Source organism: Carassius gibelio, chromosome B5, assembly GCF_023724105.1.
Source record: "Carassius gibelio isolate Cgi1373 ecotype wild population from Czech Republic chromosome B5, carGib1.2-hapl.c, whole genome shotgun sequence".
Taxonomy (NCBI): domain Eukaryota; kingdom Metazoa; phylum Chordata; class Actinopteri; order Cypriniformes; family Cyprinidae; genus Carassius; species Carassius gibelio.
This window is the reverse complement of record NC_068400.1, coordinates 15365225-15379862: the sequence shown is the minus strand read 5'-3', so window position 1 is coordinate 15379862 and position 14638 is coordinate 15365225. Positions and strand designations below refer to the sequence as shown.

At 36.8% G+C, this 14638-nt stretch overlaps 2 protein-coding genes across 5 annotated transcripts in view; one reads left to right on the top strand and one right to left on the bottom strand.

Moving 5' to 3' along the window:
- LOC127957236 (G-protein-signaling modulator 1) overlaps window positions 1-8235 on the bottom strand; it is a 31820-nt gene extending 23585 nt beyond the window's left edge. The window contains exon 1 of one of the 2 annotated variants that reach the window (XM_052555677.1): window positions 8053-8235. In XM_052555677.1, coding sequence (XP_052411637.1) covers window positions 8053-8111 — 59 coding nt within the window. In that variant the 5' untranslated portion in view covers window positions 8112-8235. Of the gene's footprint in view, window positions 1-417; window positions 926-8052 lie in introns of those variants that run through there. The other variant, XM_052555678.1, reaches the window with a different exon arrangement.
- Window positions 1-14638, top strand: part of LOC127957234 (uncharacterized) — a 364986-nt gene that overhangs the window by 146836 nt on the left and 203512 nt on the right. The gene's annotated exons all lie outside the window — the stretch shown is intronic.

Below are 14638 nucleotides of genomic sequence, written 5' to 3'. Positions count from 1 at the left end.
AAAGTACCAACACAATTCTCCACAACAAACATGATTTGACAAGGCAAGCACGTGTCATTGTGTAATAGTTTGGGTCAGTGACTCTTAATATAAGCATTATTGATGAGTTACTGATATAGGGCACGTTTTAATGCAGCTTCACAGTAATAAACAGGAAAATATCTCTGTTAATGTGGTAAAACGAATCAATTATGAAACAAATCTAAATACAAGAAATAATGAACATATTTGGCATTATATATATAGACAAGAGAGAGAGAGAGAATGCTGCTTAAAGCATAATTATACAGCCATTACAATATACATCTACAGTATATACAGTATGTATTGCCAGCTTGTCATAGACTGATCGTTCATTATTCCTCCTGAATTAGATTATGGAAAGATGCTTCCATAAAACATCCATGTATTCAGTACCTGCATTTAGGTTTGGTGCGTGTCTTCTCAACATAGAGCCTGAGCTCCTGGTTCAGAGGTCTCAACGTGGCCTGTGGTCTGGGGCCGCGATGAACCAGACGACACATGGCTATCTGAGCCCCACTCAGAGGAAACGCTTCAGTCGACATCATCCACAATATACAAAACTCATAGTCCTGAACCAACGCAACAAAACAATAAGCAAGGCAAGATACAACACCATGATGATCTCAAGATGATGCTTCACAATCACATTCCATGAGTTGCAGGATTTTGCTGTGACCAGAGTGTCATCTTTTAAATGTAATTCCAGATTAATAGCCAATCGGACAGTTCTCAGATATTCTCAGTTGGATCCATTGAGGAAAATGCACTCGACTCTCCAACAAACTTCACTGGAACTTCAAAAACAACTGCTAGTTGAGATTTCCTTCTGAACTCCAAATATCTTGTCCCATGTGAGTGCTGACCAGCAGGACGACTGCTCCCATGATAGCAGGAAGCTGCCCTAATTCTCCTGAAGGACACCTAGGGCACAGGCCAGCTAATCCTGTTTCTGCTGACCCAAAGAGCTCAAACGCAGGAGATGGCCATGACAAAACCTCTGCTAGTGCAGTCATTCATTTCCACCATAAATAACAACCTTTTAAATTTCTATGAAACAAAAAAACATACTGAATACAACTAATCAGCCTAAATTGATCCGATGTTGGTTACAGATGTCTATGAATAATTCTGACCCCATGCGTTATTCTGTTTGGACACCCAAGAAGTGTCCCTTTGTGTTTCACATGACAAACATGAAGCTCTACATACAAACCACCAAAATGACCAATTCAATTTCTCAAGAACATTTGAAGCATGACTGTGGTTGGTAAATTGCAAGTTATAAATCAAACGTATACCCAGCTACCAGGGAACATTCTCAGAACTTTTGCTAACATTCTGGCAGGGTTGTCTTAAAATGTTTGTTCAAAGTTATCTGGTCTTTAATAATGTACTCAAAACCTCAGCACAAAAGCATTATTTATACAATGTTCAGGAAAAGGTTTTATTTGGATGTTAGACTACATTTTTGTAAAAGTTATGTTAAATGTACCCATAATGTTTGAAAAGTGATGAAACTGAATTGTACCTTTAAAGTTAAAATAATCAATAAAAAAAAATAATATATATATATTTTTTTAAACTTAATGCTCAAGTAACATTCAAAATAATTTTCATAACTTTAAAAAAAATCCTAGAACATTTTCTTTATCTGGGTATACAACAGTTAGTTCTGGTCCTTGAATCAAATGAATTGGAGCAGCATTTCAAAAGTATTTGCATCATTACGCTTGTCTGCATTTGTTCCAGACAGACTGTCTGTCTATGTGTTAATGGTGGGTATTTTACACTGACTTTCTGCAGATTACTTTCTGAGTCATTCACACAAGTGATATATTAAAAAACGCCGATTCATTAATGAAGAAACAAGCTGCATGAATTAGTCATTGACTTATTCACTTATGCATATTCATTTAAAAACACTGATTTAGGAATGAAACAAGCTGCATTAATGAGTCACTGAATCATTCAAACAATCAGTTTGTTAAAAAACAATAATTTCATTAAATTACAAAACAAGCCACATTAATGAGTCACTGAATCATTCACACAACCAGTTTATTAAAAAACACTGATTCTGTAAATAATGAAACAAGCAGCATCAATGGATCATTGAATCATTCACTCGAAAGCGCTTGATACATTAAGGAACAAAACAAGCTGCATAACTGCATGTTAAAACACGAAATATACCTGTAAGTACCTCAAAATGAACTTATTGTTTACTTAACTGTTGTATAATATTAATTTCACTGCTGTCTGTGACTACCTGCAGCCTTGTGCAGCGCTCCTGCTCATGTCATGTGTGAAATATATTGCCTTATTAGCACCTGCTGACTTTACATTGAAGTCTTTAGATCGGAAAAGTGGCACACCTTGAGAGACTTAGCAGGTCATGCAGTTTGGGAAGCGCATGTCACTGAGCATGTGACGTGCGCTCACAGAAAGGCCATCATTACCCTGACATGCACACTTTTGATCTCAGTAGCGTGAGTGTGTGTGAGACATTCATCTAGTGTCACTCCACAGCATGCTTTCTCAATTAAGTTAAAGCAGAGATCCTGCATTAATATTTAATGCTCCACATTTTCAGTATGTACAACATCAAACGAGGGCCTTCGTCGTAAATGAGAAGAACACCAGGTCTTATATACTGTTGAATGCTGGTTTTTGAATGTAAATTATCTGAATTCTAAAGGTGTGGGATAAATTTGTTTTGGTTGCTTTTCTTTGATTAATCAGACAGGTCTACACAGCTACTCTTTCTAATGGTCTTGTGGTTTATTCACTGGTTAATCCCGAATTACAGCTAATAAGATTTGGAACAACTAGGATTAAGTATTTGAGTATTTAGTAATTAGCTGAGTGCTCTGACATTATTACAATGAATGGGGTTATATACTCACTGACACAGTGTTTACTTGTGCATATTGTCAGTATGCATTGGATAGCAGCAATGTATCTGCCAAAACATGCAGTACATAAGAGAGGCAGGGCGAGAAAGAACCCATCATCAAGGAGTATTTTTTGAGCACAATGTAATGAGGTCATGTGTCCGCTATGACATTATGTGTCACAAGCTCATCAGTGGGAGAGTCTACAGGTTTATTATTGCTACTAATAATAGTCTGCATCCATAATTTTAATAAAAACTTGTTTGCAGTATATACAGAGTGTAGTGCAGTCAGCAAACACCCTATTCAGATGGTAAAGAGTTAAAAAGAATAAGAATAAGGTCTAAGCCAAGCATACAAACACTAGTGTACTGGCCAAATAAAACACTTCCCCAAAGCCACGTCGGGTGGCTCAGAAACAAAATGGACTAAAGAAATAAAAGCAAACAGGGGAAAAAAATCCTGACTCTTAACAATAATACAATAATGTCAGTCTTAATCTAAATCAAGTTATATCAAATGAGCTATAACACATAGCTTAACCTGGAACACTAATACGTTTATTTCTTTAGATGGAGAGAAAACAGAAAGCCACAGACTCCTGAAGAGCAGTCATTCCTGCGGCTGAACCTGTCATGAACTGGACCATTTGTTCTGACAATTATTGCGTAATGAAGAGATGTGAGCTGTTTCTTACTGTCAGCGTTCAAACTCAGTTTGAAAACAGGAAATTTTACTTCTCAAAACACCTCATGACCTACTACTGATATAACAATCTGTTCAACATATGAAAGCATCAACAGCTGAACCATGATCAAGAGCCTTCCTCATCACTTAAAAAGCTTACTTCCAAACTAAGAATGCCAGTGCTTCAGTTGTTTTCCTTATGCATCTATTGTCATTAGAATTCTGGCTTTTAAAACCATTTGTTTTGCTGTAAAGTATATTGATCATGCACAAAAGTTTTACATTCTTTTATTTAGATTTTGATAGATATTTTGTGCACAAAACCCCACCCTTACTTCCTGAGAAGATTCCTTTAATATCTGTAAGAAGTTATTGTGGATGTTCTACCAGACGGCCATCCTCTTCTACGCTGGGGAAGCAACATTAAGAAGAGGGATGCCACACGGTTGGATAAGCTGGTGAAGAAGGCTGGTTCTGTGGTGAGTGTAGAAATAGAACCCTTAACATCTGTGGCAGAGAAGAGAACTCTTAGCAACATTTTGTCCATATTGGACAATGTCCATCACCCGCTGCACAGCATCACCTCCAGGCAGAAGAGCACCCTTTAGCGACAGAATGCTGTCTTAGTCCTGTTCCACAGACAGACTGAGGATGTCATTTGTCCCACAGGCGAAACAAATCTTTAACTCCTCCCTGTGCGAAGGACTTAAACTGGACTGTTTCTGTTGGTCCGCTCCACTATTTGTACCCTTTCTTTTTTTGTATTTTACGGGCATTTAACAGTTCATTAGCAGTTGAGTTACCAATTTAATTGTCTTGTCTGCTGGTTTTCACTGTAAAAAAATGACTGTGAATTTAATGGTAAAAGACTGTAAAAATGCTACAGTAAAAACCTGTCAAATGGTTAACGGTAAATTCCTCTACTATATACAGTGAAAAACTGTATTGGACATTACATGGTACTTTACGGTAGTATTCTGTTTTTGGAAAAGAAAAAGGCCATATCATTTACAGTAAATTGACATTCCCAGGATTCCCTGCATTAGATTTCAAATTTGATGTTTTTTTGTTTTTGTTTGTTTGTTTTTTAAATAACTATGTTTCTTCTTAGTTTATTATTTTCAGTTTTCTATATTAGGGTTGTGTGTTAATAAATGTTTTTTGCATTATTTCAGTTTCATGTGTGTTACCATGGTGGTCTTTAGTGTTTGTGTGAATGACACTGTGCACCTTTATGTTATTATCTAAAAGCTGCTTGTGATGGGCTTCGGTTCATCATGTGACTTTCACATCACCTGCCTGTCAGCGTATGAATCTATATACCCCTGCGCAACCTGTTCGACAACTTTAATTTTGATGTTCATAACTGACAACTAAGGAAAATCCCAAATTCAGTCTCTAAAATTTGAAAATTGTGAAAAGGTTCAATATTAAAGACACCTGGTGCCACACTCTAATCAACTAATTAACTCAAAACACCTGCAAAGGCCTTTAAATAGTCTCACAGTCTAGTTATATAGGCTACACAATCATGGAGAAGACTGCTGACTTGACAGTTGTCCAAAAGACAATCACTGACACCTTGCACAAGGAGGGCAAGACACAAAAGTTCATTGCAAAAGAGGCTGGCTGTTCATAGAGCTCTGTGTCATATTAGCACATTAATAGAGAGTAAATAAAAATGTGGGGGAGATTCACAAAGAGTGGACTGCAGCTGGAGTCAGTGCTTCAAGAATCACTACGCACAGACGTATGCAAGACATGGGTTTCAGCTGTCGCATTCCTTGTGTCAAACCACTCTTGAACAACAGACAGCATCAGAAGCATCTCGCTTCAAAAAGGACTGGACTGCTGCTGAGTGGTCAAAAGTTATGTTCTCTGATGAAAGTATATTTTGCAATCAGGGTCCCAGAGTCTGGAGGAAGAGAGGAGAGGCACACAATCCACATTGATTGAGGTCCAGTGTAAAGTTTCCACAGTCAGTGATGGTTTGGGTTGCCATGTCATCTGCTAGTGTTGGTCCACTGTGTTTTCTGAGGTACGCCGCATTTCTGCAGTAATTCAGGCAAAAAGGAGCATCAACTAAGTATTGAGTGCTGTACATGCTCATACTTTTCATGTTCATACTTTTAAGTTGGCCAAGTTTCTAAAAGTCCTTTCTTTGTATTGGTCTTAAGTAATATTCAAATTTTCTGAGATACTGAATTTAGGATTTTCCTTAGTTCTCCATTATAATCATCAAAATTAAAAGAAATAAACATTTGAAATATATCAGTCTGTGTGTAATGAATGAATATTATATACAAGTTTCACGTTTTGAATGGAATTAGTGAAACAAATCAACTTTTTGATGATATTCTAATTATATGATGGCACCTGTAGTATTGTTGTCTCTGGTATTCTGGTCTGTAAGCATAAATGCGTTCAGGGGGAATGGCTTTGGACGGCGATTGCAGGGAGGGTGGGACATTCGCTTTCAGTGCTATCAGGCTAATGTTAGCATTTTCCAAGATCTCCTATTGCACCTTTAACGTTATATCACTTAATGAAATTACGTTTTTTAACTGTAAATTTAAGTTAAAACCGTAAAACCCTAAAATGTTTCTACCAAATTTTTTACGAAATTCCGGCAACCACAGCTGCCGTTTTTTAACCGTAAATTTTATGGAAATCTTTTTTACAGTGTTGTTTTAATTATTGTCTGTTTGAATTGTTGCTACTGGACTGAATACGGCTATGCCTATAACTTAATCTTAAACTGAAAAGTTTATGAAAAGAGTTTTTTAATTTTAGCTAAAATTATAATGAGACACATTGGTCGATAAAGCAATGCCAAGGGAACTTTTAGCATCTTAATAGTGACACAAAAAGTGTTTGACCACACTTCATTTTTTGACACCTGCTGACTGAGAACATGTCGGATATAACTACAAGAATACTGAACAGTTGTTTTTCATCAGATATAATCTAAATAGCATTTCTCTTACAGTTTAATGGGTTTAATGGGTTCTCTTTACAGTTTATAAATATAAAAAAGTATTCTACATGAACTCAATTTTTTATTTTTTTATTTAAATATAAGACAATTTATGATTAAGCACAAGAATATTGACTATAAACAATGTTAAATGATTATATTTTCCAGTCAAACCATTATTAGCCATTTTGATATGTCAAGGCCTATCAATATTTTAATGTGCGATTTATGACAGGGAACTAAATGTTACACAGTTATCACGTGAGACAAGTATGTAAATTCCAAACTTCATCAATATAACAAGTTAAGTAATAAATACATGCAAATTTTTGGTAATAAATAAATATAAATATAAAGCTCAATAAGATTGTGATAGCTTTATTTATTTAAACAAATATTACCCCAGTCCTAAATCTGTAGCCTTAAAGAACCAACAGCTAATTGCCATTGCTTACCAAGCTGAACATAATGAATCTGGATTTTGTTTTTTTTGTTGCTGAGACTCTTTCCTGTGACACTTATAGATGTCTGTAATGAATGAAGCTCAGACAACAAACTTGAGGCAATGGAGGCCGATGACTCACTTCTCTGACATCACACACACCAAGCGGTGCATTTCTATGGTCGCTATGAGGCATTACAGTACATACACACATCTCTATGAGCTCACATCTTCATGGTCTGCAAATCTCTCTTTGTTATTCATTTTGTGCTGTCTTTACATATTACTGTTTCTTATTCCTTGTGATGCAATGCTGTTACCACAACATACCTCTCAAATGAGACCTCATTATTTACAACACCACTGTCAACCAAAACATTTTCCCCAGGCATCAAAAAGTTTTTCACCACTGACCATGCAGAAGCAGGTAAATGTTCTGCTTTCTGACCTCGTCCATTACAAAATTCCCCTAAACATTCATAGGAATGATGGAAGCATGTATAATTTCAGTGCACGGTCGTTGAATATTATTGAAATCAGTCAAAGTCAGCTGTTCAAGAATGTTGTTTTGGACTTTAGGAATGCAAGACGCAGCAAAAGTGGGATCTGTCAGAGCTGCGTAACTGTTCCGACACGTATGCAAAGACCAGGGCAGAGGTGCAAAGAGCATAGCTGAACATGCAAATGTCTCAGTAAACAGAGAGAAACTGCCTGTGTGAGTTGAATATCGCTCTCCTGCCGTGTTTAACGTGTCTTATGTGGTTTTATCCCTTCACAGACCACAAGGAGCCCAAACAGTGGTGGTTGCCATCTCAATCTGTGCAGTCTCTGCCAATCTGACAGCACTGTCTTCAAGAGAATCATGCCCACGTCTACAAGCTGAAGACAGGCCCTCCCTCATGCAAACGCAAGCCGGCAGACCCTCTCCTCCCGCTGTTGGTTTTCTTCCACCTCCCCCCATTAAGAGCAACTCTTTCTCTCGGTCTGCAGAAGATCAGACCCCCATCCCCCCTGGCGTGAGCTCCTACCTCGAGTGGGGCCGCTTGCTGGCCAGATCTGAGTCCATGCTGCCTGCCGACTGAGCCATTGGTGAGCTGTAGGAGCCGTAGAGAAACTCCAGCTGCTCACCGCTTCCCTCTTCCTCTGGGTCTCTGAGCAGACGCACTTCAGTCCTCTGTGTGTCTGTGTTTGTGTGTATGTGTGTTCTAGCAGCTGCTGAGGAAGTGAGGTATTGTGCCAACAGACCATAAAAGGCAAGTCCCTCCTCTGAGTGACGCTGGTGAGCAGGAAGCAGAGTGTGTGTGAATGTGAAATGTATGCTGCATAGCATACACACTTACACAAACATATCCTATCTCTTTTCTTATGCACATTCTCCTGCACAATGTATTTACATAGTTTTACTTATCTTTATTTTAGCTTTATTTCTGTCTTATTGTTATTTTTGTCTGTGCACTGAAAGATTCTGACACTAAGACAAATTCCTTGTGTACATACACATGTTTTATATGTGTTGAATCACTTTCTGATTCTCAGGGATCTTGCTTCATGCATGCATCCAGGGGAGCATTTGGTCACTCTAGCTCTGTTGCTCTTTCAAAGCTCAGAAGACTTGAAAATCCTGTCACTATTTACTCACCATCATGTTGTTTAAAACCTGTGTGTTGTTGCTTTTTCTGTGGAGCACAAAAGGATCCATTTAGGAGAATCGCAAAAAGTAACAAAAGTTAACATGGGAACTGTACTGCATGATATGTTTATATATGGTTATTATCCAAAGCACTTAAAAGCAATTCACCATTAGCAAATAACATTTACACTATACTGCACAATGCTAGGATTATTAGACAACTAGATTAGGAAGCAAGTTAATAAAAAAAGAGGAAAAATGCAAAATAAATTTATTCCAAGGGATCTGAAGTCATGTAGTATTTATTGTTTGAATGACAGACCCAAATTCCTTAAATCACAGTTTACCGATAATCCTCCACACAGCTGGTGCAGGTGTCAAAAGTATGGAACCTCATAGAATTGTGAGCTATAAACTTGCAATTGCAAGAAAGAAAAAAAAGGTCAAACTCTGAGTATATATCCTGCAATTCGAGAAAAACTGCTAGACATAAAGCAGTTACTTTATGTATTTTTTTTCCATAGAAGAAACATCCCTCCATATAAATCTCTTTCACATTCAGGTATAAAAAATATATTTATATATCAATATATTGCATCAACATTAACATAACTAATGCCACAATTCTTTTGGTTCTTGCATTAAAATTAGCAGCGAAAGAGGAGAGTTACAGTCCGTTACTAACAAACAACATGCATATATAGCATGACTTAAGAACACCAGGAATATAGTGCACAAAGATATCGGACAATATTATGATCCTTTAAAGGTGTTTTCTTAGTTCTTTTTTTTACTTCGGGGGTGTAGATATTAATGGAAAAAAGCTAAAGATCCTACAAAAATTCAAATTTGTGCATTTTTGCATTTGCAAAGTTTGGAATGAAATGAGGGTAAATTAGAAACAGTTTTGTGTGAACTATAGCTTTAAATGTGTCAATTGTGTCAAATACAAAAAAAAAGAAGAAACTAATGAGTCAATCTGTTATAGATACTTTTCCTGTATGACATTAATGTGGACATCCTTTAAACTAAAAATCTCTGAAAGCCAATAATCTAAAAGAGATTTCATCATCTGATGTTGTCCTGCAGATCTGTTGTATTTAGTGTACACACTGCCTGAGTGTTTGTCAAACCCTCATTCATAATGCTTTCCTCAAACCCTCAGCGAAAATGAGAAAAACAAAACGTACATCAAAGGTTTGGTCTGTCAGCAGATGAATGAGATGGAGACAGCGTAATTATATCCACAAGCTAATGTCACCTTGAGCTCATTTGTGTTATGACAAAAATTAAAAGAGCAGGAAATGGTACTATTTGTGCCTTTAAATCCTGAACAGATTCTTAAACTATTTCCACCAAACCTAAATAATGTATGTGCTTATAGCCTTGCAAAGTATCTAGTCTAGCTATTATGAACCATAAAAAGCCAATCCATAAAACACTACATTATAATAATGAAATCATCACATTTCTTTTCCAGTGTATGTTTTGTCCCATGGTACTGTCACTTATTTTCAGACTTGAGTATTTCAGGTTTGAAGGTCAGTACAAAATATGTCTAATAATGGCTATATCTTACAAACATCATTGAACGAGGACAAGGACTATTACTGAAATTTCTAAGCATCCAGCGAAAACCTGACGTGTTTATTTCAATAAAGCATTTTTAAGGTGCATTCAGCAGTAGTTCAGCTAGCATTTAAATGCAATGCCACTTTAAGTACCAATACCACAATGTCATTAGACACCAACTACACTTTCATGAAATTATATGTATTATACATGTATGGGCTGAGTTTTCATTTCATTTAAACTGTTTAAACAGCAGGTGGTGCTAGCCTATGGTTTTCAAACAGTGAATCATTTTAAGAAGCAATTAGTTGATTCAAAGTTTTGAGAAGCTTGAGAAGAAGCAATTTGGGCTTCACTGCTCAGGATTTTCTCCATACATCACCAGACGTCCTGCTGTCTGTCTTCAGTCTTCAGATTTTTGTCTGCTTATTCATCTGAAAAGATGATTCTTCCATTGTCTTTCGCTGTTAATGTGCGATAACTGTATTGTGTAGTAAAATTTTCACTTCACAAATGACACTATATGTACACTATATAATGACACTGCTATAGTGTAGATTCTCTCTTCAGGTGCATCTTAATCAGCTCCCTGGGTCAGTTGTTAGAGCACTGATCAAGGAGTCAGCCATTTTAAGGGCCTTCTCAATCACAAAATCTTTTCAATGAACTGGAACTTTTGCTCCCTGAAAAATACCACAGATAATCGCAAAGACTAGGGATCATCAATGCTCACTATGCTCCCTTACTGGAAATGATATTTCGAAACATAGAACACACAAGCAAAAACTTTAGAAATATAAAGACGGTTCAACCCTGTTACTAGGAGTAACTGGAAACTGGTGATGAGATCTTTCTTGAACTATTCGTTTATTTTGAACAAATCTTTAATGTGACTTGGGAAGAATGACTCATCTCGGGGAGTGTTCGTTCAGTCCTGCAAGCGCAATATTCTATAGGTTCTGTACCGGAATTAGTCGAGTAGTTCACCTGTTTCAGTCATGGGTCTGTCACGTAATGAAAAAAGACTTGAAAAACCCAAAGACTCATGAGATGAAGATGCATTGGTTACAGTTATGGGTCTGTCACGTGATGAACGAAGACTTGTCAGGTATGAAGTGAGGTGAACTAATCATAAACTAAAGCTAAACGATGAATTAATCTTTTCTATTTCTTATAGCATTATAGTTTTGTTTTGTTTGTAGTGTGATCAACATTTGCGTAAATACTAGTAGACATGTTAGGTTAGTAACACGTAACATTTTAATTATATTTTGATAAAAATGAATGAAATTACTTGAAAAAAGATTCATTCATTTTACGGAACGAGACTCAAAGGAATGATCCGAACTTCCCATCACTACTGCAACGTGCAATATGGTGGAGTAGTCCCGCCTTCTGAATAAAACAGCCAATGGCTGATTAGTAAAGTCGTTGTCACTGCAGCTACTGTTACAAGCTCCGGTTCCCATAGAAGCTTGAGAGACTCTTGCTCATAGATATGTCATATGCTCGTGATTAAGACTGCATATGTGCAGTGGCTGGTCTAGCTTGAAAAATAAGCTTTTTAATGCTTTTTTTAAAGGAACTGCATTCTTAGGGCAGTTCATTTAAAATTTTGTTACTGATATTGTATTGTATATGTACAATCCCGATTCCAAAAAAGTTGTGACACTGAACAAATTGTGAGTAAAAAAAGGAATGGAATAATTTACACATCTCAAAAACTTATATTTGATTCACAATAGAATATAGATAACATATCAAATGTTGAAAGTGAGACAATTTGAAATGTAATTCCAAATATTGGCTCATTTTGGATTTCATGAGAGCTACACATTCCAAAAAAGTTGGGACAGGTAGAAATAAGAGGCCAGAAATGTACATACATCTACACAGCTGGAGGACCAATTTGCAACTTATTAGGTCAATTGGCAACATGATTGGGTATAAAAAGAGCCTCTCAGAGTGGCAGTGTCTCTCAGAAGTCAAGATGGGCAGAGGATCACCAATTCCCTCAATGCTGTGGCAAAAAATAGTGGAGCAATATCAAAAACAAGTTTCTCAGAGAAAAATTGCAAAGAAGTTATTATCAACTACATATCATCCAAAGATTCAGAGAATATGGAACAATCTCTGTGCATAAGGGTCAAGGCCTGAAAACCATACTGGATGACGTGATCTTCTGGCCCTTAGAAGGCACCGCATCACATACAGGAATGCTACTGTAATGGAAATCACAACATGGGCTCAGGAATACTTCCAGAAAACATTGTCAGTGAACACAATCCACCGTGCATTCACTGTTGTCGGCTAAAACTGTATTGGTCAAATAATAAGCCATATCTAAACATGATCCAGAAACGCAGGCATTTTCTCTGGGCCAAGACTCATTTAAAATGGACTGTGGCAAAGTGGAAAACTTTTCTGTGGTCAGACGAATCAAAATTTGAAGTTATTTTTGGAAAACTGGGTTGCCATGTCATCCGGACTAAAGAGGACATGGACAACTCAAGTTGTTATCAGTGCTCAGTTCAGAAGCCTGCATCTCTGATGGTATGGGGTTGCATGAGTGCATGTGGCATGGGCAGCTTACACATCTGGAAAGGCACAATCAATGCTGAAAGGTATATCCAAATTCTAAAACAACATATGCTCCCATCCAGATGTCGTCTCTTTCAGGGAAGACCTTGCATTTTCCAACATGACAATGCCAGACCACATCAATTACAACATCATGGCTGCGTAGAAGAAGGACCCGGGTACTGAAATGGCCAGCCGGCAGTCCAGATCTTTCACCCATAGAAAACATTTGGCACATCATAAAGAGGAAGATGCGACAAAGAAGACCTAAGACAGTTGAGACAACTAGAAGCCTGTATTAGACAAAAATGGGACAACATTCCTATTCCTAAACTTGAGCAACTTGTCTCCTCAGTCCCCAGATGTTTGCAGACTGTTATAAGAAGAAGAGGGGATGCCACACAGTGGTAAACATAGCCTTGTCCCAACTTTTTTGAGATGTGTTGATGCCATGAAATTTAAAATCAACTTGTTTTTCCCTTAAAATGATACATTTTCTCAGTTTAAACATTGTATGTGTCATTTATGTTGTATTCTGAATAAATTGAAATTTGACACTTCCACATCATTGCATTTTGTTTTTATTCACAATTTGTACAGTGTCCCAACTTTTTTGGAATCGGGTTTGTAATTTATTTAACCTGGTTTATTAATAAAGTCATGTGAATACAGCTTACTTGCGCTGTCATGTAACTGATATGCATGTAAAAAGGGAAAACTATAATAGTATATCACGTATCAGTGATACTAATAAAATAACACTGACCAGAACAGTGTTGCATTGTAGTGTTACATCAACAGCATAGACTGTGGCTAACGGTGGAGCCCCCTAGTGTGAGCAAGTGAAAATTAATTTGGATAAAGGTTTTTTCTTCTTCTTCTTCTTTGAGCTGTGCGTTAAATTATGGTGTACCCACAAGAAAAGAAATGCATACGCGCGCGTGTAAATCAGAACATCGAGCTGTGTTTGAGGGACGTTTCTGTCGCTCCTCAGTTTGGAACTATATAGTCTAGAATCAGCAGACAAGAAATGTAAGCTTCTAACTGGACATGGTTTTTATTTATTGATTTTTCTTTTTTATTATTATTTTTTTATAACTGTTATTAAATATCAGACGGCAATGGCGATGTTTCTTCTTTTCCTCTTCGTTTCTCTGGTTTGGTCAGGACTTGAGTTTACCATTATTTCCTTCATAATTCTGGCTATAGATAGCAAAAATGTCTGTGGCTTGTGTTCAGAGCCTGTGGGCTCTTCTAGGGCCGGTTTGTTTGAGTTGTCACAGATCTGGGGTTTTCCTGAGGAATTCGAGGGAATAATACGCCTCTTTGTGTGCGTTATGGATGTTTGGATAATGAATGTGTGGCTGTTCATTTCTGCTTGTGTCACAATCACATCGGCCAATACACTCACACCGACTCTTTCTTTACATTTTCATAATTGTCAATGACGCATATCGCGGTTCTTATTCAAAAGCAGGATTCACAGTGTGTTATGGAATGACTGTTTGCCCTCTTACTGTGTGTTGTTGTATATGGTCCTCTAGAGGGGGCAATGGAGCCGTACAAGGCATTATTCTTCTCTCAAAACCAAACTTGGCTGCATTTGTATGATTAATGTTTAAAGACGATACTAAACAATGTATAATTAGTATATATATTGACAAATATATAATAAAAACTTTTTTACATAATTTATGTGTGAACTGTGTATATTATATATATATATATATATATATATATATATATATATATATATATATATATATATATATATATATATATATATATATATATATATACATAAACTCACATACATCATACATTTTGGAAAT